We start from the raw sequence: 25301 nt of genomic DNA, 5'->3' as shown, positions 1-25301 counted from the left end.
ACATCAAAATCAGACCTGAGAATGAGAAAGTAAGTCCAAAACTTGACTAAGTATGTATCAATATCTAGTTCAAGGGGAAGAAAATAAGAAAGAATGGAAGGAATTCGTAGAATATTAGTTCTTTCTCTTGAAAAATCTTGAAAAAAAATCAAGTTAGGAAACCTGATAATCTGTCCTTGAAACCAAATTTCACCTTCAGAAAAGATAAGAAAGAAGGGAAAATGCTGCTTGTGATGAAAAATCAGAGGTTGCACTTTGAAATATTGTGTAAATAATCCTCAAAAGTGTCAAAATCCTTTTCCAAACTGTGTTAAAATCTTCGAAATCTTGTTGAAATCCTTCAAACCTGCATAAAACCCTTCAAAAACCTTCTCAAATGTCTCTCAAGTTTGAACTCTATTGTGAATGAATGAGAGAATGAAAGTCTATTTGTATAAAAACCTCATGAAGTTCGAACTTCCAAGTTAGAAACACATAAATTCTTTCTTGATTTGCTTCTAATTGCTCTTTAGTCTTTTGAGTTCCAAAAGAAAGTTTCTATTTTGATTTTAGTTGAGTTGGAATCCTTTGGGCAGGTTCGAACTGTGAGTTTCAGTCCAAAAGAAAGTTTCTATTTTGATTCCAAGCTCATGGATCGAACTTAATCTTCAATCTTTCAATTTTAAAAACGTTCTAAAATCGATCCTTAGTTCGTACTTTGATAAAATATCTCGTTGACAGCCATGAGAATATTCTTTCACTCCCAATTTAGCAAGTTTCTTAAGTTCATGAAGGCGGACTTGAGGAGGTTCTTGCCTTTGTATCTAGGCGGACTTCATGAGTGTTGTTTCCATTTGCAAGTTGTAGGGCGGACTTGGTTGATTCTCCTCCCAATGAGAGCGGACTTCATAGGCTTCATGCCCTTTAGGTAAGTCGGACTTCATGTGGCTTCATGCCCTTTAGGTAAGTCGGACTTCACGTGGCTTGCTTCCTTAACTTATTGTTTCCTCAACCCTTGGGCAGACTTCCTTGACTCTTTACACCTCCTAACTTGCTGCTTCTTTCATTCTAGGGCGGACTTCACCACACCCTCTCCCTAGGGCGGATTTGGTTTGTTTCATTCCCTCCTACTATACTTTAAGGCAGACTTAGACATATCTTTGCTCTTACTATTGATGAATACTAAGAGGGGGGGGTGAATTAGTATACCAAAAAATACTGAACTTAAACACTTTATCAGTCTAGTAGTAAACCGGTATAACAGTTTAACTAACAAACCGGTTAACACAAATGCAAACCAAACAGCAAGTAAGGCATTCACCCACAGAAGCACAATCACCATAACACGAGATTTTGACGTGGAAACCCAAATGGGAAAAACCACGGTGAGATGAAACTCACAAGTAACTATCTGCAGAATAGTAACCATACCGGTTAAGGTCATACAATGTTCTTTACCAGAACAGATCCTGTTAGGAATCTCAATCTCTGTTAGGAGATAAGTCCGATTAAAGACTACCTTGTGAGAGGATTTTAGATCCACAGATGTGAATCACCTTGTTAGAGGGTTTACAAAGGCTTTTCTGGGCCTACCCGGTTAAGGGTTTCTAACTTGTCAAAGATGTGAGTAATCATCAAGTGAATGATCTAGCAAATAGCACAGTCTGCTTGGTTAGATCCATGATAGCTCATTGCTAATGCATTTCAGCATTACTTCAATCTTCAGTAAATCCACACTCTGTTACAGCATACAGACTTGATCTTTTTTGTTAAGATCGCACATACAAGAACTCTTCAACCACCACAAACCCTAATAGCTACACACATGCACACATTAAAACCCTAGACATGATGTCCTTAAAAGGAATCTGATTTCATGTCGGTCCAATAGGATTACATTGCAAGTTCCTAGGTTCATTGTATCTAGACACATTTGGTAACACGACACAAAATCATCGTCAAAGTGTCGGTGGATGGTAACTCATCACAAAGATATACCGGTTGATAACTCATCACAGAGTATTACCGGTTTATACAACTTTACCGATTACCGGTTTAACTATTAAACAGATTACCGGTTGACAGAAATGAAGACTGGGAAAATGATAACTGTCGCTTCTAGTTCCTTTGCTCCGTTCCGCTTGAGATCCTCGAACCGCTTGAGGTCCTCATGCCGCTTGAGATCGGTAAACGCTTTCTGCAAGACACCTATAGTCTAAAGACTATAACATAATACCGGTTTGAAACAAATACCGGTTGAGCATAGCTCATACATACAAAAAGTGATCTCATAGCAAGTGTGTGTCCATCAATGACAATCACAACATAATCATCAAAAATGCCAACAACTACATGGCGGACTTGAGGGGAGTTCTGCACCTTTATGCATGGGTAGACTTCCTTCATTCTGTGCACTCTTTCTTGGCGAAGTTCATAGGACTTGTTACCCTTTGTATGGGCGGACTTCCTTGACTTCATGACCAATCCAAGGCAGACTTGATAAATTTTTGACCATGTGAACATCAAGAACATCCTTGCTAGGCGGACTTGAAGAGAGTTGATCCCCATGATAACCAGATTCAAAACCTTCATAACTTGTGCAATTTTACTCGGATCATCTTGAAATTTGAAAATCACACACCATTTTACTCTTGAATCCCTCTGGATCTCTAAAATTTAGGAACTTAGCTTTTCTAGACAAAAAATTGAATTTTGGGTGAAATTCTCAATCATTTCCAATTTAACTCAGAGCCAACAATGTGAACCCTAGACCCCCTTTCCAAAAATAGAAAAAGCAAGGTTCCCTAAAAAATAGGAAAAACTTTCTAAAAATAGCCATTTCGGTGATCGTGCTTAAAGTGCCCAAAACGAAACTTCCTAAAAAATAGGAAAAAGAGAAAAACCAACACTTTACAAAAAATAGACAGCTGTCCAAATTGACCCAAATTAATTGCAATCTTCGTCTTTCGGACATTCTAAGCACATTGATGATGTCTTGACTTTGTTCTGACCATGGTTGCACAAACTGCCTTCTAACTTCCAAAACTCCGATCTTTCAAAATTGACAAAAATGGGCATCGAGAAGGTTGCGAGGCTCTAACAAAAACCCTAAAAGGGTCCCCATTCTCAATGGGGTGATGTGTGAAAAGGTCACAATAGGTAACAAAGCCATCCCTCCCTTTATCTAGAGACATCGAGATCGGCTTCTCAAAACTCACGCAAAAAACCCATCATGATTTTTTGTGGAAAACAATCAGAAAACCCAGAAAACAACACCCTTCATGATTTTTTGTGGAAAAAATCAGAAAACCCTCCAGCAGAGAAAGAACCCACAATTTTTGTGTGAAAAAATCGTGCAAAAAACAATAGAGAAACCACGATTTTTGAAGAGAAAATCATGCAAAACCCTCAATGATTTTTTTTGTGGAGAAAAATTAGAAAACCCAGCCCCGGTTTTCAAGGAGAAAAGTGTACAAAACCCCCCAGTTTGTCCAAATTTTTTTACTTGCGGCCATCATGAGTAGTAAACAGAAATAAAATTCCCTGAGTTTTGTGGAAAAAATAAAGCAAAACCTTTCCATGATTTTTTGTGGAAAAAAAACAAAAAAACTCACCATGATTTTATAAAAAAAACCAAGCCTAAAACCCTCGGTCTGAGAAAACCATGATTTTTCATTAAAAAAATGTCTCAAAAAACTTTTGGAAATAAATTCTAGGTAATGAAACCACTAATCTTATTAAAAAAAATTCACCAAAAAATTATAGCTGGCTTTGATACCATGTTGTAATGCCCCTTTTTAGGAACAAAGCAATATAACCACAAAATGTAATGCTTTGATACCACTTGTAATGTCCCTTCTATGATTATTGGCTAGTAAGAGACAATTATTTCAAATCCTTAGCTTACTATAGATTATAATATCAAGTTAAGATTATGAATTGTACGATCAATAGTCTGAATACAAATATATAGAGATATTGACACTTTCAATGTCACTTGCTCTTTCTATTATAACCAATGCTAAGTGAATAATGTCTTTAAACTTTCCCTTTCACCAATGCTGATTAGGGATGGGTTGATTGGATAGAAGTTGTTTCTAATCTGATCTTTGAAGAATATGCTATTTGTAATATTCCAATCTGCAACTTGATTCAACTGCCCTTCCAATTATAATGGTAGAACTATGCAATGAACTCTGTTGTTTCTGCTATGTCTGATATAATCAACAAGATATGCAGTACTGAAGGTATTGCTAGCAGCAATACATTTGCTCTATCTGATATGACAATGCAGTCATGCAAAATATGGTGTTATCACTTATGAACGATATGTTGCTCTTTCAGATTCGAATTTATGTGCTTGCAACTCCAATATTGATGCTATTTCTGATTATACTTTCTATACATGCAACCACGGTGCTGTTTCTGATCTGCAATATTAATCTTGCAACCAAAATGCCCACGGCAATTGCTCTTGAAGAGCCGATCCAATAATGGATGAGGCAATAAATAATAAAACTCAATCAATGCATTCCAAATGTATGGGATGATCATTATATATGTTGAAGGAGGAGTCACAAGAGACACGTCTCTTGTCTCTTGAAATCGTTTATCTCTTTCTTTCCTTAATCGTGCCTTTTCATCGCATTTCTTGATTAGTGGTTTGTTTGCTTATAATTTAATTGGATATCTTATGATAATCACATGATAAGGCAATGCACTCCTTTGTTATTCCAACCAATGATAATTAGTTTATCATCGTGTCTCTTTATTGACAAACAATCAATTATTGATTAACTAATCAATTATCAATCAGATTGATATTGATGTTGTCTATGATTATTAACAATATATGAATGGTTATACTTCTTTCTTGATTTACTGATCCACATAGTGTCTTGTTGCATATTAATCATTATGACCGGGGATCATTGATTACTTACAGCTTGACCTTCGTATTTTCTAGGAGCTATCGTTCTTCATTACTAATTCCTTATTTATTGATTTCCATATCATGATGGTCTTGCCTTATAGTTATTGGTTCATTAATGATTAGTGATGCTTGTTTTCTTTGATCTCTTGGACCAATCCTGATCTTGTAATTGATTATAGTTCTCTGTTTCTCTGTTATTATTACTTTCCTCTATCTATGCTGGGAATCCTTTGTCAAGTGATCATGGATGATCTTTGTTATTGCTTTACTTGATGGCTAACTTGAAGATGTCATGCTGACTGTCCCTCTTCAACGATTGATCAATACAACATAGAGTACTCTATGATAATGAAGATGTTCATCATCCTTCTTGAAGGTGATCATCAACTGGAACCAACCCTTATTCCACCTAATGTAACTAGGAAACTGTCTTATTTATAAGACTTCACAGTTTCCCAATATCTTATTCTTCTGCTAACATATAAGCACAGCTACTTCTAACTATTCCTACTAACTTTTATTAGCTATTGGTGTTCAAGGACTGCCACTCTTTGATCACAAAAGTACTTGACTGCTTTAGTATGATTGGTTTAAGAATGGGGACATTACACATGTAAATATTATTGATTAAATTGATAATTACAAAAGGTGACGATAGGCTCCTTAAATAGAGAATACATGACGATTCTTCCATCAAGAAATGATTGAGAATAGAAACACGAAAGAAACATTCTAAAAAGAAACAAAACAACTAAGGTTAAGATGACCATTATAGAACCATTACAATATTATTTTTATAGTCAGACTAACCATACACTGCAATTTGCAATCAACAAAGTGCAAATGGTATGAACCAAGGAATTCCATCAAATATCATTGCATTTCTCCATTACAATCAATGAACTTCAACTAAAATTGAGAAGCATAAACAATGCAAAATGTTGAAACAACACACAAAGATCCACCATATCTTCAATGAAAATCATGCATTTATTCCATCATAGTCTTGGCAACAATTTCTGATCTCCTCCTCCTCCTCTTAATACTTCTACTTGCTAATTGCTTCTCCTAACTTCTGATTATTAACCTTACAAATGAGAAGGCTAAGCCTTTATATAGACCTTGAGTTACAAAGTGGGGGGCCTAGATTGATTCTAAATCAATGGCAAAGATAACTCAAAGAAATCCCAAAGTGAGGTAGTTACAACAACCACCTCCTTACATTTAATGTCTACTAATGAGAAAATTACAAGCTTTGAATGTACATCCTTTTAAAGAAAAGGACCAATTAAAATTAACATATAGCCTCAATGGCACAATCTACAAGGAGTAGATGATGACATTTCATTCAATGCAATCACATGTCCACTTCTTCTTCATAAGATTAGTTGAGCTCAATGAATTCGGATATTTTGACTTCTCACTGTTTGATTGGTTGATGATGAATGAGCACCACCTCAGCTTGCATTTGCCTTGTAATCTTTTCATCCTTCATTTTCAACAATACCTCTTGATACTCAACATGTCTCCCACCGGATGAGTTCTAACTTTGATTAACTCTTTTGAAACTATCTTGTCCTTAGGCTTCATTATGCATTTTTCTTTTTCATCTTTCGTCATACTCCTCCTTCATGTTTGGAATTTTTTGTGATGCTTTGCATTTCTCCTCCATCTTTATCTTTGGCTATCTTCTCCTTGGAAATCTTTGACCTTGATCTTCTTGTTGTAGTTGTATCTTCTTGTCGTCTTGCATTGATCTTGTTGAGTCCATCACTTATTCAATGACTCTGATCTGGATCTCCCTCTTGTTGTAATATATTCCATGTGGTTTTCCTCCTTCGCATTGTTGAGTTCCTTCCTTTAATCTTGGATTTCCAAAGGAAATCGAAGGTCGTTGTAGAATCCTTCATCATAAAGTAATGTTCATTTTCCTCATCTTGAAGTTTTGATCTTATCCTTCCTCGCATTGATCTTCATCACTCCACATGTTCATTCCATGTGTTCCCTTGCATCATTCTTTGCATCAAACCTGATTAGACAAAGAAAACACTTTGAATCATGATTATAAATTAAATCCTATGTTAGTGAAATGCAAGAAATTTGGATAAGGAAACAAAATTTCAAATAATGCATCATTATCTTTCAAAACTTTGTGAAATGAATTGTATCTCAAACCTCCTTGGATTTGCACAACACCATCAAACAATACCTCACAAAATAACTTACAAACCCTCACTTTGACCCCATTTCCACAAAAAAAATGAATGTTAAGATCTTCTGATTTCTCCTTTACAACCTGGAAATGTCATTTCTAGAAATTGAAAATTCTGAAAATGAGCTCAAATCTGCAACATTTCCTTCATTCTCCTTTAACATTTGCTTGGAATTTGATTGCCTTTTCATAAAACTTGCTCTTAGGAAATTCACTTTGAAACCTGATTTCTTTGGATTCGGATCGTCTTCAACCTGCTGGAACTCACACTTGATCCTTAGAATTTGCCTTGAAACCTGATGCAAATTCACCTTCTTCTTCACACATGTTGTGACGTTTCCACACATCGCCCCATTGCAAATGGAGACCCCCACTTTTTCTGCTTTCTAGGCTAGTTGTAGTGTCTTTAGCTGTTAAAATTTCACTCGAGGAAGTATAGTGTCTCAGGTTGACAAGAGGTGATCAGGTCATTTCTCTCCCTTTAAGTGGAATTGAGTCAATATAGCTTTTCAATACCTTAGAAATGAACGATATATAATGATTATTCCATTTGATCATCATCATTGGCTTGCAAAGTCAGAGATGAAGTGCTGAGTTAGAATATGGAGAATCGTCAAAGGAGAATGGAATGCTTGAAAGGATAAGTTAAGGCCTAAACAATCGTGAATTGGCTTAAAACATGGTAATTGAAGGAGCGGAATTGAACATTTGATGTCACTTCCTTTGACCCCTTGAAAGCCCGATCAGGCTTGAGGTCATTGTCATTGCCCACTTGAAAGTCCGACCAGTTCTCAATCAACTTCTTTTGACCCCTTGAAAGCCCGATCAAGGTGATGAGATCTTTATATTCAGCAAGATGAACTTTGAGTGAGGAGATGATGATTGGGATAAGTCAAATCTTCCTGCAATTAATGGGAATGCCTTGAACCAGCTAATTGAGCTAGAGAAGCTGACATCTTATAGGCACTTCCTTTGCCCTCCTAAATCTCTGACTTGCTCATAGGCACTTCCTTTGCCTAGTCAAAACCCCAGTCAAGTTGATGCACTTCCTATGACTATGTAAAGCCCGATCAGTGTCAATGCTCCCTCAAAAGCCCGATCAGTGCAAATGCCCTCACAAAACCCTGAACTTCTTTAGAGACTTCTAGTGAACACTTAAATGATCTTTCATGCTGTTGAAAGGTGAATGATTTTGTAGATCAAGCATACCATGCAAGTGATCAAATGATGAAAAGGATGCAAAGGAGAAAGGAAGATGTCACTTCCTTTGCCCCATGAAATCCACGAACTTCCTTTGCCCTATGAAATCCACAAACTTCCTTTGCCACCCGAAAAGTCCGACCTGCTCATGCTGATTGTCAATGGGTGTTGAAAAGCCCAAACTTCCTGAGAGGTTACTTCCCAAATCCATGAGTGGTAGCAGATTCAGACCTGAGACCAATGCAAATCAGGCATGTCTCAGACCTGAAACCTATCAAATCAGTCATATAAAAGTGAGAAATCAGACATAAATCAGGCCCGAGACACAAAATCAGACTCAAATTGATGAGAATTAAGACAAAAAAGAAGGGAAATCAGACTTAAAATCAGATGTTTCCATGATCAGAAAATTCATTTCCAGATTTAGGAAGGGTAGTGGGAGGCTTGATTTGTGAATTGATAGTAGTACTTTCTACAGTGTTTTGATTCAAATTATGTTTGTTTCAGGTTTGATGCAAGTGTGATGAACATACAAAGGAATGTGAGAAAGTCAAGACTTCAGGGCATGGAAGGAATATCACACTTACTTGCAAGAGGGCGAATCAAGGCATGGATGACGAGCAAGCAACAAGGGCAACACAAAGATAGGATCGTCTTCAGCATCTTCAAGGCTCGAAGGATCAAACACAAAGCAATACAAGGCAAGGAGAAGAGATCAAGGAATCACAAAATTCGAGCATGAGAGTGAAACGTGCTAAAGGAAGAAAATTTTCACAATCTTGAATTTCCTCCAGAAATCCAAGAATCATTGCCAATATAGCAAGATGGAAGCTCTAGGGTGGAGGTGATTGAGGAAGATGATGTGATTTAGGAGTATCTCCCACCATCACCCTATTCTTCACTGTAGGCGCTTGGATAATGTTGAGTATCAAGAGATATGCCTCAATCACCTACAACACTTGTGATGAGTTACAAAGGCAAGCGGAGGTGGCGCCAAGTAATCACCTATCCAATCACTTCATTCTTATGTCTAGATTCAATGTACTTGACTCATCCATCAAATAGGATAACTACCACACGTGGGCACAAAGTTGGATGTCGCTGGAATGTGGGACTCAACTTATAATAAAGGAAAAGGGATGAGGGTTGAGAGAGCTAATATAATCCTAGGAGTGTAAGAACAATGGACAATCTTTGGTGAAAATCAACTAAGCGAACATCTCCACAAGGCTAGTGCAATCTTCTAGGGATAGCTAATGATTTTCAAATCACCACTACAAGCATGTATACCCTCAAGGTGAAGCATATCAATGAAGGAGTGATAATTGAAGTTGAGCTTGGCTAAGATGGATCTAGTCGACTACGCAAGACACTTTACAATCAATAAAGTGTTAGTAGTATGGATATACAAATTTCACCATTCATCATGCACAAAGTTCTTCCATTCATCTAAACAACATGAAAATTAAACAAGTTGAGACCATGCAAATTGCTTAATCAACATATGAATTTCACCATATCTTCAATGAAGTTTACATGCTTCTTCCAACAATGTCTTGGCAACAATCTTTGCCTTCTCTTCCTACTCTATTCTAGCTATTTGCTACTTTCTACTAACTATTCACTATTGCTGAACTACTAACCTTTACAAATGAAAGAGTGGAGCCTTATATAGTGCTCTCATTACAATTGAGTGGCTTAGATTGAAATCCTCATCAATGGCCAAGATTGAAAGATAGAAACCCTAATTAGGGTTTTTTACACCCATTACAAAGCCTTTAATGCTTGACCAATGATAAAATTACATTTTATGGGACACATGTCCTTCCTTGAATTTTGACCAATAGATGACGACGGTAGGTGTATCGAACTTTGTGCCCACATGTGGTAGTTATCCTCTTTGATGGATGAGTCAGGTACATTGAATTTGGACGTCTTAGCTTGAAATAATGTGATTGGATAAGATGACTAGATGCCGCCTTAGCTAGCTGATCCTTGTAACTCATCATGAAGTTGTAAATGAATAAGGCATATCTCTTGATAATCAACATTTCCAAGCTCAACCATGAATGAGATGAAGGTAGGAGATATTCCCAATTTGTATTATCTTTTGACTTTGATTACCTCTGCCCTAGAGCTTCTATCTTGCTATACTGACAATGATTCTAGAATTTCAGGAAATTCAACATTGTGAAGATTTCCTTCCTTGTACAATGTTGTCTTCATGTTCATTGTAGGGAACAATCTGCTTCCCATTTTGAAGACTCTTGATTCGATTGAAATCCACCTCCTCATGCAATGCGGTCTTGACGCTGGTCTGAATTGATGTTGCACTTCTTGTCTTAGACCTACTATCAAATAGATATTGAATCAAAACATTAGGAAATGGAAAAAGAAAGAACTCATAGTAAATCTTCCATCTTAAACTGTTAAGTATGAAATAAAAGATCAGATCTGAAAATTTGATCTTTAGGTTTGAATTTGTGTTCCTTTCCAGGTCTGATTTCATCTCTGCTCTTGATGTGAACTATCCTCTTTCAGGTCTGGTTCAATTTCTGCACTTGATTCACCCTCTGTTTGCTTGTAATATTTGAAAAAATGTTGTAAATATTTTTCCAAAAGGTCTGATTTCCTTTCTTTTGACTTAATTCTTCATCATTTTGAGTCTGATTTTGTGTCTCAGGCCTGCTTTATGTCTGATTTCTCACTTTTATATGTGCCTGATTTGATAGGTTTCAGATCTGTGACAAGCCTGAATTGTGTTGGTTTCAGGTGGCAAAGGAAGTTTGCACATTTTGGGAGGCACATGAAGTTTGTTCTTTTGGAGCATCAAAGGAAATGCTAAAGTGAAAGGTTGCACTTTTGGACCCGTACTGGAAGTTCGCTGATTTGCAAGGGTATTGGAAGTGACAGGTTGTGCATTTGCTTGAGCATTGGAAGTGATGGGTCACACTTTTGCTTGAGCACTAGAAGTGATGGGTCACGTTTTGAGGAGGCAACTGGAAATGCTAAGGTAAAGTTTGCGCTTTAGGGGGGATACTAGAAGTTCGCACTTTTGCATGGACATTGGAAGTTGCAAGTAGAAGATCGCGCTTTTAGACTGCCACAAGAAGTTTGCACATTTGGAGGGGTACCGGAAGTGATTTCTTCATTGGTTTATTGACTTGCTACTTCATTCCCTCTCTTATCTTACCATGGATCAAGCCTTTGATAACCTCTTAGCAACATTCTAGCAAGATTATGACCATCCTCAAGCACCGGAAATGTACAAGGTAAAGTTCACACATTTCAGGTCCAACTGGAAGTGACAAAGCAAAGTTCACACATTTGGAGCCCAACTGGAAGTTCGCTGATTTTAGGTTCAACTGGAAGTGATCTCAAATGTCAACTTTACTAGCTTAATCACTTTGCCTTGAGCCATTTCATGATGATTTGAACTCCAGCCTACCCTTCTTCCAAGCATTGACTCTAAAACGATTTGTCTTAGCCAAATTTAGCACTTTATACCTGATTCAGCAAGTAGATGATGATCAAATCAGAGTTATAGGACTCGCAGAGTTTGGCCCAGACTCGGTGATTCCTGAGGCGGGTGACCTCTGCTGAGGCCAGAGGACCCTGTATTCGGACTCGGCTGAGTCTGGTCGGGTCTGTGCAAACTCGCGAGTCTGTCAGACTTGGCAGACTTGGCGAGTTCTGAGCCCCAGACTCTGCCGCCCAGCAAGTAAGAAAAGGGCAAAAAAAAATTAAAAAGTTAGTGTTTAAAGTGAAAGAGAAGGTCAATATATTTTCTCTCCTACCCTAAAAAATCTTTTTTTTGTTTGCAAACACAAGGAGGAGAGAAAAAGAGGGTTTTGAGCCAAAAAATAGAGGCACTGAAGAGCAGACCAGCAGATATATTGAAGAGGAGATTGCAATTGTTGATTGTTTGTGCAAGGTAGTAGCTTGCATTCAAGCATTTAAAGGTGTTAAAGAAGGATTCAGAAAAGGTTTTTAGCAAATTTAACGAGGTAAGTTACATTTTTTTGTTTTATTTTATATTGATGGAAATAATATGAAAGTTGAAACCCTAGTTTTGTTTTTTCTTTCTATTATTTAATTTTAAGTTTTAACTTAATTAGAATAAGAGTCATTATTGATTTTTTTCATTTATAAAATATTACAGCATAATGTCTTAGCCTAGTGGAAGTGGTGCCCCAAAGGCAGCCCTAATTAGAAAGGATAAGGCTTGGAAACATGGCATCGTTGGTTCAAAAAAAGGAGAAGTAACATGTATTCATTTCAAAACAAAATATAATGGGGGAGGTATTAAACGGCTGAAATATCACATTGCACAAATAGAATGCCATGATGCCAAACCATGCAAATTAGCACCTCCTGAGGCTATATGTGAAGTACAAGCTCAACTAGAAGAATTTGAAGAGAAAAAAGAATTAAAAAGGAAGCAAATGGAAGAAATGACACCCATTGGTGGAGAGGCTTCTTCAAATCCTCGGCCTCCATTTCCTACATCTACAAGTAGTGTTAGTGCGAGTGTGAGCATTGGGCCTCAGATTCGTAAAAATAAATCCACATTAGATTCACTTTTTGTTCCATGCACGACTCCGGGTGCCCAACCATCGTTTGAGAGCATGGGTTGGAATAAGGAGAAGCATGATGTTACAAAAATTGCAATAGGAGACTTTTGGTTCTACAACATCGTTCCATTTCATGTAGCGAGGTATTCATTAGTATTTTGATTTCTATGTCTTAATTTTTTTTTCTTTTCAGAAATTGAGAATTTAAGAGTATGCCACATTCATTATTTAAATTTTTAAAGTTACAAATGAAACTTAATTGTTAATAGTAAATACTTATTCCGTTTATTTAGTTTGTTTTAGGTCTCCATACTAGAAAATTATGGTAGATGCCATTATTGTTTGCGGTCAGGGCTTTAAAGCCTCTAATGATGAGGAGATAAAAGGCCCTATTTTGAGTCAAAAGGTGGCTGATGTTAAAGCCAAAATTGTTGAGCAGTGTGACATATGGAGAAGGAAGGGTTGCACCATCATGACTGATGGTTGGATCAACAGAAGAAATAGAGCACTACTGAATTTTCTTGTCTCCTCATTAGGTATATTGTACTTTGTATTGAGTAAAGTATATTTATTATTGATTTACTGTTTAAGTTTTTTGATTTTTATTTTACTGAATCTCTTTTTTTTTCTTTCTTAGGTAGCACAGTGTTCTTGAAGTCAATTGATGCTTTAGAGAATATAAAGAATGTTGAGTATCTCGGTGGGGTGTTGGAGAAAGTGTTGGAGGATGTGAGTGAGGAGAATGTGGTGCAAATAGTGACAGATAATGCAGCAAATTATGTTGCTGCAGGTAAACTTCATATGGAGAAGCAGCCCACCTTGTTTTGGACCCCTTGTGCTGCTCATTGCATTGACCTCATATTGGAGGATCTTGGTAAAATTCCACGGATTAAAATATGTGTAGAGACTGGAAGGAATATTTGTAAATACATATATAATCATGCTTGGGTCCTCAACCTCATGAGAAATTTCACAAATAAGAAAAAGTTGTCTCGTCCAGGAATTACCTGATTTGCATTAAATTTTATCACTTTGCAATCCTGGCTTCAGTCCAAGGCCAGATTGAAATGCATGTTTGTAAGTGAGGAATGGACCGCATCATCATATGCAAAGACTATTGCAAGGATTGAGGCGACTGATTAAGTTTTTGATGAGCATAGCTTTTGGCAACTGACGAAGGAGATTGTGCGGGTAATTATCTATTATATTTTTCATTTTTGTTCTCATGTCCATTTCATTTCCTTAGTTTTATTCACACTTGTTTATGTAAAACTTAAAACTTAAAGCTTAATGTTGCAACTTTCAACTTGTGATCACAGTTCATAGAGCCTCTTGTTGTTCTACGAGTTGTTGATGGAGAGAAGCTTGCAATGGGATACATTTATGAGGGCATGGATAGGGTGAAGGAGGCCATTAGAGCCATTTATTTAGGGAATCATGCTAAGTATGGTCCCATATGGGAGGTCATTGATCGATGACGGCACAATTTGCTTCATAGGCCTATACATGTAGTTGCCTACTACCTTAATCCGGCGTTCCAATTTCACCTAGATTTTAAGGCCGATGATGAGGTGTGGAGTGGGCTCTACGAAGTTGTAGAGCGAGTGTCACCTAATTCATCAATTGGAGTACACATAGTCTGTGAGATAGAGATGTTTAGGAATGCACAAGGAGACTTCTTCTCACGAGACATATGCAAGCAAAACCGGACACAAATGATGCCAGGTAAAAATCTAATCAGGGCATAGTTTAAAATTTAAATCTTAAACTTTTCTATCTATGATTCTATTACCATTATCATAAACACAAAGTTATAGAATATAAATTATTCTTACTATTTTTTGTTTTAGATGCATGGTGGGAGATGTTTGGTAATAAGGTGCCAAATCTACAGAAGATTGTAGCTTGTATCTTCTGCCAGCCATGTAGTGCTTTAGGATGTGAGTGCTATTGGAGCATGTTCGAGCACATTTACTCCAAAAAGCGCAATAGGTTGGTAGTGCAAAGGTTTAATGATCTTGTGTTTGTTCATTACAACCTTCGCTTCCATCACAGACGGATTTTGGGCATTGACACATCTATCACTTTAGAGGAGGTTGATCCACAAGTAGAGTGGAACACTGAGGTTGACGATCTTGTCTTCAGTGATGAAGACTTGGAACGGGTTGATGAGGTGGATTGAGAGGCAGAGGTAGTAGAGACGGTAGAGGAGGCTAGAGCACGAGGAGACCCATTGGAGGACCTCGAGACCGAGGATGATGTGGATGAGGATGTGGATGTCACTGAGGCTGAGCATGAGCCTGAGACACAGGCAAAGATCATGGCTATGGAACATTCTAGGACCTATCTTAGGCACACACGTAGGATAGTTGTGGAGTCGAGTGATCATTGATATTGGCTCCTCCAAGCCTTAGACTTCTAGGATCTAGCTTTTATGTTGAACTTGATATATGTTTTGAACTTTTGATGACATGGATTTCATATCCCATGAATTTTGTAGACATTTGACACTATCCATATTTCTAATGTGTTATTTAGTTTAGCTTATTTCCTTCAGCTCAAGCCTAAAATTTTTCATTTATACTTATGTGATCAATGTAAACTTGTGTATGTGCTATTTGATGAGATTATTGTGTCTTTAATGTTTATTTCTTAAAGGATGCATGAAACAGGTTTTAAATCCTCAAAAAAAATTGAATTTGTTGGGTTTTTCAATTTGTCGGGTCTTGGCTGAGTCTGGGCGCCAAGTTTGAGTCCGAGTCAAAAATCAGCTTGCCAAGTTCGAGTCTTGTTGTTAGAGTAAAGTAATTAATTAACTTTACTCTCCTCTTAAGATTTCTCTTTATGCATACATTAGTCATTTAATAATTAATATTTAATTATTAAATGCTCACACCTTAGGGTTAGGTTTTCCTTTCGGTTTTGATCTCCTTTATAAGGATTGATCTCTTGTATTATTGTGATACTCTTGATTCATTTTTCTCTGATAAGAAATCTTTTCACTTTGTCAGAGCCAAAACCCTTGTATTCGTTCTCTCTCTTTCTCTGTGACAGGTTTCTTGCATGCAGGTTTCTTTGGGTTCTGTGGATTTGTATTTCTCAAATCCTACATGGTATCAGAGCCAGATCTGCTGCAGCTTGTTCAGACTTTTGAAAGATTTTGAGATCCAGGTTTTGGTTGCATCAGATCTGTGTTTGTCTTTTGTTTTTTATTTTGGAATAGGGGGGTATTTTTTTTTCGGTGCACTTTGAGCCCAAACGGACCTCACCGTTGAGCTATCAGGTGAGGTCCGTTTGGGCTCAAAGTCTGGTGAGTCTTCCTCCAAGACTAAGAAGAAATCAGGTGATCCTTGCAGTTTTTGTGGCAAGGAAGGACATCCCGTTTCCAGGTGTTGGAAACGTTTAGAGGCTTTGGAGGAAGCCATGCAACAACATAATATCAGTGCACCATAGCCTCCTTCACAGCCCACAGGGAAAGGTCATGCTCTTTCTGCACGAGCATTGTCCTCCGCATCCACTTGGATTCTAGATTCTGGTGCCTCTCACCATATGACACACACAGAGGATTTGGTCATCGCTCTTGCCCCTACCGACACTAGACATATTGCAGTTGGTGACTTAGCACAACTTTCCGTTCAGGGTTCTGGTACTGTTTCATTGGATGGTGGTTGTCTTCAGGATGTGCTTTTGGTTCCTGACATTTCGACAAACCTTCTATCCGTTTATCAGATTTGCCACTCTGGCTCTGGTAAGACAGTTGAGTTCTCACCTCATGATGTGGTTCTTCGAGATCTTCATGATCCTGACTTGGTTGTGGCTACTGGGAGTGTGGATTCTGCATCTCACTTATATAGTTTTGATGGCTTTGAGAGTTCAGACACTGTTGGTTCCTCTCTTATAGCACATGCAGATTCAGTGAGCAGGCTTTGGCATGAGCGTTTTGGCCATGTCAATTACAAATATCTACAGCAGATGAGTACACAGGCACTTGTGATTGGGCTTCCACAGATTTCTTGTACGGATGGTGTATGTCGTGGTTGTGTCCTTGGCAAACATCATCGAGATCCTTTTCCTAAGGGTCGAGCCTCTCGTGCTAGGGCAGCCCTAGAGTTGGTACACAGTGATCTTATGTCCTTTCCGACTCCTTCCTTTTCAGGGGCCCGTAATGTACTCACTTTTATTGATGACTTCTCCAGACGTACATGGGTGTACTTTCTTAAGTACAAGTCTGATGTCTTTGATTCATTCAGGATTTTTAAGACATTTGTGGAGAAGCAATCTAGACTTTCTATCAGGCGGATACGCACAGATAATGGGGGGGAGTATGTAAATCAGGCTTTTAGAGATTTTTGCACTGAGCATGGTTTATAGCATCAGTTTACAGTTCCTTACACCCCTCAGCAGAATGGTGTTGCTGAGAGAAAGAACAGAACCTTACGGTAGTGGCAAATTGTATGATATAGTCTCGAGCTATGAGTTCTTCATTTTGGGCTGAGGCAGTCAATTGTGCCAATTATATTTAGAATCGGATGCCTCATAAGGCATTGCGACATATGACTCCTGAGGAGGCTTGGACCCATGTCAAGCCTGATGTTTCTACATTCCGAGTTTTTGGTAGTGAGGCTTGGTCATTTATTCCTGATGCTCAGCGGAACGCCATGGAGAGGAAGAGCCGACCACTCATATTTGTTGGCTACTGTGAGGATGTTAAGGCATACAGGTTGTTTGATCCTGATTCCAGAGGGGTCTTGTTTCGGCGGGATGTCCAGTTTGATGAGTGCTATCCTCAGATGGATTCTCCATCACCAGCTTCTCCCTCATTGCCTACTCCTTCCTCTTCATCTCTTGAGGATTACTTATCTCTTGAGGATGATGTAGATGATGATCCACCATCTCCACCACCACTAGTTGCTCCGTCTTTGCTGAAGTGGGCCCGTGATACTGTTGATGCAGCTGGTTCTTTGGCAGGTGATCCTTCAGATACTCGTCGCACTCGTGCTCAGACATCTGGTTCTAGTCTTTTGAGTCATGCCCTTTCAGATGATCCTCAAAAGTTTTCAGAGGCGACAGGACACCTTGAGTGGGATAGGGCCATGGATGAGGAGTATTCTTCTTTGATGAAGAATCATACTTGGGATCTTTGTCCTCTTCCTAAGGGAAGAAAGTTGGTTCGGTGCAAGTGGGTGTATCGTACCAAGTATGCTGCAGATGGTTCTATTGATAAGTATAAGGCCCGTCTTGTTGCGAAGGGGTTTTTTCAGGTAGAGGGTATTGACTACTCTGAGACCTTTGCTCCTGTCGCCAAGATGAATTCTATACGCCTGGTACTTTCACTTGCAGCTTCACAGGGATGGACAGTGTTTCAGATGGATGTGAAGAGTGCCTTCTTGCATGGAGACCTACATGAGGAGATCTATATGGAGCAGCCTCAGGGATTTGTGCAGGACACTTCTTTGGTTTGCAGACTTCGTCGTTCATTGTATGGTCTCAAACAAGCCCCCAGGGCTTGGTATGAGAAGATGGACTCTTTCCTGCTTTCCTCTCACTTCACACACTGTCATTCCGATCACACTGTGTATATTCAGCGTCAGGAGGGTGATCTTTTGATTCTTGTGCTATATGTAGATGATCTCATTCTTACAGGTAGCTCATCCTCCATGATTCAGAGTGTTCAGAGAGCTTTGATTGAGCAGTTTGAGATGACAGATCTTGGTCTCTTGCACTTCTTTCTGGGTCTACAGGTTATTCAGTCTTCAGATGGGATTTCCATATTTCAGGAGAAGTATGCTCTTGATATGCTTCAGCGATTTGGCATGCTTGATTGCAAGTCTGCTCCCACTCCATTTCAGTCAGGTGTTGTTTTGTCTTCCACTTGATCTACTCCTTCAGTAGACCCCACTTTATACAGGCAGTTGGTTGGTAGTTTGTTGTACCTGACACATTCTCGTCCGGATCTTTCCTTTGCGGTTGGCCTTGTCTCTCGGTTCTCCCATGATCCTCATGAGAGCCATTGGCAAGCAGCCAAACGTATTTTAAGGTACATTCGGGGCACCACTCATTATGGCATTCACTACACTTCAGGATCCCCTCACATCATTGGCTTCACTGACTCCGATTGGGCTGGTGATGTCAATGATCGGAAGTCTACTTCTGGCTTCGTTTTTTGCCTTGGTTCTGGTCCTATTACATGGTCTTGCAAGAAGCAGTTTGCTATTGCATGATCATCTACAGAGGCTGAGTACCGTGCAGCAGTGTTAGCCAGTCAGGAGGTTTTATGGCTTCGGCAGTCGATGACAGAGTTTGGGTTTCCTCCAGATTGTCCCACTACTCTTTGGTGCAACAATCAGAGTGCCATTCACATTTCTTGCAACCCAGTGGAGCATCAGCGGACAAAGCATATTGAAATCCACATGCACTTCATCAGGCAGTTGATTCAGGATGGTTCTCTCATCTTGGAGTACATTCCTACAGAGGAGCAGGTTGCTGACATCTTCACTAAACCTTTGGCATCTCCGTGCTATCTTCAGTTGCGCTCCATGCTTGGGGTGAAGGAAGTTGTCCTTGGGGGGTCTCAGTGAGGCCTTCCTTCCTTCCTTCATGTTTTCTTTTCAGCATGTTTCTTATCTCTTTTTGGAGAGGAGTTTTTTCCCACTGGGTTTTCTCCTTTACTCCGCTTTATAGAGATTTTCTTGTATTCGGGTACCTGATCAGGCCTTGTTGCCGGGACCCTCTTTTGCATTGTAGTTCCTTTGCTTTCTTCTGCATTGTTTGTAGCTGCATTGTAGCTCATCTTAAGGGGGGGTGTTAGAGTAAAGTAATTAATTAACTTTACTCTCCTCTTAAGATTTCTCTTTATGCATACATTAGTCATTAAATAATTAATATTTAATTATTAAATGCTCACACCTTAGGGTTAGGTTTTCCTTTCGGTGTTGATCTCCTTTATAAGGATTGATCTCTTGTATTATTGTGATACTCTTGATTCATTTTTCTCTGATAAGAAATCTTTTCACTTTGTCAGAGCCAAAACCCTTGTATTCGTTCTCTCTCTTTCTCTGTGACAGGTTTCTTGCATGCAGGTTTCTTTGGGTTCTGTGGATTTGTATTTCTCAAATCCTACACTTGTAACTATGGATCAAATGGAATGATCATCATGAATCGTTCACTTCCTAAGCGTTGAAAACTAACTGATCTCATTTCATCCTAAAGAGAGAGACTTGACTTGATTACCTCTTGGCCACCTAAGATATTACACCTCTTTCAAGTGAAAGGCTAATAGCTAACGACTCTACAAGTAACCTAGAAAGAAAAAAAAAGTTGGGGGGTCCCCATTTGCAATGGGGCGATGTGTGAAAACGTCACAACACTAGCTACCCAAGGCAACTTCTTGGTGCATTTACTACCTTTGACAACATAAGCCAAAGTATAGAGAAGACATACTAGTCCATGGCAGGGGTTGCCTAAGAGTTGGTATATGTCGTTGGTGTTCCTCTACACTTGGTTTTAAGTCCTAACTTGACAAACAATATTCCTTTGTAAGCTTCTTTTCCATATTTCTCTTTATAGTGTCCATGGAGGAATCTACTATAAGTGCATAGAGGAATACAAATTATTTGGTGGTTTTTGGGAATTAGAATAGGGATTAACTATATATATATATGTGCATAACATATTTCGAGTTCAAGTCTATATTCCAATAATGCTAATACACTTGGCTGGGCCAAGTGTATTGGCTTGATTCAAGGCGAAAAATGCAAGTGGACAAGCCTTACCCTGGCTGAATATATTTGCTAAACTCTGACGGGTGGAAGATCTTGCGTGGATGCCTAAAGTAGAATACACGAGGACCTATGAGAGTGGCTAAAGGATGATGGCAGGATGTGCTAAGGCATAAAGGAAGGCAGGAAGGAAGGTGAACCTTGGTGTGATTTTTGTGAGATTATTATTCAGTCAGTGCACCTTAAATACTAGTGGGATGTTGATGAACCAACAAGTCCTTGACAATAGAAAGAGTTAGTAAAACATTTTTAGAGCATATATAGTAACATTACTTGAGTTTGACTTGCAATTTTTGCTTGCTACTCAAACTTCTCATGGAAAATTCATGCCAAGCACAAAAAAAATTAGAAAATTTGGTGAAAATTTGAATCACAATTTTTTTCTAATAAAGATTTAAATGAACAAAGACATGATTTGACTTGGATGAATTTTTAAAAACTCAAAAAGACTTGTCTAGATTGGCAATATTTCAGGGCATGAAAAATCAGAAAATGTAAAAGGATTTGAATTATTTTAATATATATCTATATGTGTGGGCTGATATGTATAAATATAGTACTAGCTGGAGTTATTGGCATGTTTTTCCTGAAGCCTGACCTTTTGACTTTCTGCATGGCCAAGTCCAAGTTATGGGACTGTGGTTTGTGGCCGGCTAATTAATTGTTCTTGAAGCTATAATTTCAATGGTACAATTGAGAAAATGATATATTAAATCCATTTATCTCAAATCTTCTCTGAATGCTTTCAAACTCCACATTTCTTACTCTTGTAGCAAGCCTTTTTTTTGTAGAATAATTTCTAAATCAGATTTTGATTATTTTTTGTATAATATTGGTAAACCAAATTTTGGTTATGTTCTGTAGAATAATTGCTAAATCAGATTCTGGTTATATTAAAAGTTTTCTGCCATTAGTTTCTCAAGATTACTATTGCTTGATGCTCTGTTTTAAAAAGCTGGTTGTTTCTTGATATTTGGTAGTGATTTTTCTTTACCCTTTTCTTTATTGGGCATGTATTGTTGCTAACTTATATGGGTACCCATGACATCAGTTGCAACATTGAGCTTACGTTTCCTTAGATTGCAGGGAGTTGTTTTGATTATTGATATTCTATTGGAGTTCCATCCATAGAATCATTTGAAATACAGAATACTTGAAAACTATAATGATCATCAATATATCTTTAAAATTAAGTTGAAACCAAGAGGCACAAATTTCCTCATTTTGAATAAAATGTCATTTAAAATGCTACTGTAACACTCCAAATCAAACAATTCTTAGGGCATTCAACTTACAGAATATTTTGCATCTGTAAATGACTCTGAACAGCAGGATAAAATTGCAAAAGAAATCACTATGCTGATGCTTTCTAATTAGTTCAACAGTTGTTTGTAAACTTTGTTTTGGTTCAACAGTTGTTTCTAAACTCTGTTTTTAAACTTTACAGCTTTGGGTTAGGTTAGTTCTGACATGTTCCGTTGTTACACTGACATGTTTCGATTTCCGTACCATATCTTTTGTTTTACCTATCTCTATAATTTAAGGTTAAGTTGTAGATATAATCTTATAGGTTTGGACATTGATATTCCTATTTGATTAAAATTACTTTGCAAAAGTGTTTCTTGATACCTATTGATTTTCATGTACTTATTTGTCCTCCCATTACTTCTTCCTTATTGGTAAAAAACAGAAACTGCTTTATTGGGCCATCTTATATTAATAAAAGACTGGAAATTATGATATATATGAGCTCTTAAAGCCATTTAACTGGCCAAAAAGTTCAAATTTTTTGCAATCATGCATTTGTGTGAATTCTATCTCAGATGTCTCTTGTTGCTTATCAAAGAAGCTTAATGCTATATGTCATGATTCTGATTGTTTCTTCTTCACTTGAAGACAGCCAGCAGTAATGCCAGAAGAGTTTGCCAGAGCTAACAAAGAGTTCAAAAAGTTGGAAGATTGCATTTCTTTGATCAAAAATTTGAGGGTAAAGAAGAAGGTATTGGATTGATATTAAAGTGTTCTGTAGTTGGATTTAGACTTTGGGAACAATATTTCCAGATTGTTAAAATCTTAAATGTGAGCATGTAGGAGAGATGTTTTTTTTCCTCATTTTTGCAATATACTGTGTTAGAAAGTGAAACCTTTATTTTGGATTCAGTAAAAGATAAATTCTAGGAAAGCAAAAGACATTTTTATCGACTTATCCAGAATCAGTTTTTTTTACAAGAAAACTGTGGTATTAAACGTATTTATTCTTCACTGTTTGCTAACAATCATAGAATAATCATGGAAGAATCAGATAGATGACCTATTTTGTATTTTCTCTCACTACTTAGAAATCAAGCACTCTGAGATGCAAGCCAGCAAGAAGTTTAATATTTTTGCTTAGTATTTATGATTCTAAGTTCTGGCCATCTGATTTATATTGTATCCATAGTCAGATCGTGACAGTGGAGAATATCTTAAATGTTTTGAGCTCAGATCAACTTCTGAATCAGGATGGCTTCCCTATTGTAACATTAACTAATAATGGGGGGGAAGGGGAGGAAAGGGAGAGACTAAATGCAGTAATGCAGAAAAAAGGGGGTGATGGGCTGGACTAGTCTGATCCTTCAAATCAACCTTAACAAATTAGTTTAAAGAAAATTGCTTTTGAAATAACTTTAAACTAATGCAATCACCACAAATGCAAGAGGTAAAAATTTCAACACTGCTTCAGATTGAATATTCACTTATAACATCATGCTTAGAGCTCAAACAAGCCACAACGCATTTTATGAAACACTTCAAGATATACACAATCACATTTAGCTTCAAAGGGTAGGAGCTTTTATAAAAGAAAATTGCAAGGCTAAAACTAGTCCTAAGAGAATTGTAAAAAGATCCTACCTACAAAGCTGAAGGCTCTATCTATACGGTTAGTGCACTCAGATTGTGCTACATACTACCATAAGTCACTACAAGTTCATAGGTGGCATTCAATAGTTAAAACATGCTTGTGGATAATCTGCTTAAACCAAGATTACATAGGGATGTGTCCTTTCCTTTGAAACCTACATCCTCATCGGTGTCCCCATTACTGACTGTGTTTCCAAAATGGTAGGATGGAAGTGGATGTTCCTTTTGTTGATGTTATAGCTAGGTCAGATCCCTTCTAGGGCCGACTTAGCACGTTTAAGTGACTAATTGGCCCTTGGCCTTAGTCACGTCTCATATGCATAATCATAATTTGTATCAAAACGTGTTGGGGCTGACCTATGTTGAGGTCACTTGTAACGTGTGGGGCTCATTCTGTTTTGGTGCCAATCTTAATGCATTGAATTGTAATTAAATGTGCTCTCCTTGCAAGCCGACTTAGGTGAATTAGAAGGCTAAGTCTCCTATATATACAAGGCATCAATCATTGGATCAACACAATCATTCATACAGCGAATACATCCTATGATCAGCCAATATCTTCATTCAGCGATCTTTTCAGCAGTGTTCAGTGAATCATCTTCTAGAGTCAGCGAACTACTTTTGGGGACAGCGAACTTCATCCTAGAAACAGCGAACTCCATTTAAGAGACAGCAAACTTCCTTGTGGCAGCAAACATCTTGTGTATTGCAGATAAGTTCTTCATTGTTGTGTTCGCCCTAGTTTGAAGACATAATACTACTGTGCATAGTTTGCTGGTTCTAAATGCTTCAAGTGTTGAAGCCAAATTGTAAAGATACTTATTGATTATTGCATAATAAGATCTAAGATTTATAGTTGGGTTTTTCACCTCCAAGAGGGAGGTTTTTCCCAGGGTATTTTGGTGTTCTTTGTGTGCATTGATTTGATTATCTGTTATTGCTATCTATATTGCTACAGTCTGATCCAAAATTAACACCTTTGCGGTCCCCAATTTTTAACAAAACCCTAGAACACCCTTGGGATGTTGAAAAAACTTTGTGGAATGTCTGTGGGACATTAGGTGATTCTTGAGATGGTTGGGGACATCTGAGATGTCTTTTGATTGTCTTGGTGATGTCAAGCATCTTGGACAGATTTTTTGGGCGGCTGTTTAAAAAAAATTGAGAAGAGTGGCATATTCCCCTATGAGGGCTGCAGCATTAGGCATTGGATGGTCTAAAGTTGGACTGGTGCAGGCTGCCCATCTTGCAGCTCCCCTCCATCATTGTGATTGAAGTTGAAGCTATGTAGCATAGGGTTGAGTGGGTATATTTCCACTCCAGTGAGTTTGGAAGGTTGTGGTGTGAGCAAGGGCAGTGAGGCAAGCTCCTGTGAGATGGAGTGCAAAGATGTGGACTAGTGGGGCGTGACATGAATATTTATGTAGTCTCAATCTTGGTATATGCTTGCAAAAACTCTTGGCTGTCAAGCAAAATGTTGGAGTTGACTTTGAAAGAGATTATGGAGGTAGTGGTGTGGGGTACCTGCTCCATGATGTGCATCTTGGTGTTTGGTACTGTTGTGACCTTTTTCACACATCACCCCATTGAGAATGGGGACCCTCCCTTTTTCCTGCTTTCTAAGGTTTTTATTAGAGCCTTGTGACCTTCTGGCATCAATATTGCCAATTTTGTCAGTTTTGAAAGGTTTGAGTTTTGGAAGTCATCAGTCAGTTTGTGCAAGC

General features: G+C 38.1%; 1 protein-coding gene across 7 annotated transcripts in view; it reads left to right on the top strand.

Moving 5' to 3' along the window:
* The window catches only part of LOC131054237 (peptide chain release factor 1, mitochondrial), a 150660-nt gene that overhangs the window by 13842 nt on the left and 111517 nt on the right, over positions 1-25301 (top strand). For 2 of the 7 annotated variants that reach the window (XM_057988706.2, XM_057988697.2), the window contains exon 3: positions 22577-22675. In XM_057988706.2, the coding sequence (XP_057844689.2) occupies positions 22577-22675 (99 nt within the window). The other 5 variants (XM_057988739.2, XM_057988716.2, XM_057988748.2 and 2 more) reach the window with 5 other exon arrangements.

Source organism: Cryptomeria japonica, chromosome 4 (assembly GCF_030272615.1).
Source record: "Cryptomeria japonica chromosome 4, Sugi_1.0, whole genome shotgun sequence".
NCBI classification, from domain to species: Eukaryota; Viridiplantae; Streptophyta; class Pinopsida; order Cupressales; family Cupressaceae; genus Cryptomeria; species Cryptomeria japonica.
This window is presented reverse-complemented; position numbering and strand designations above follow the sequence as displayed.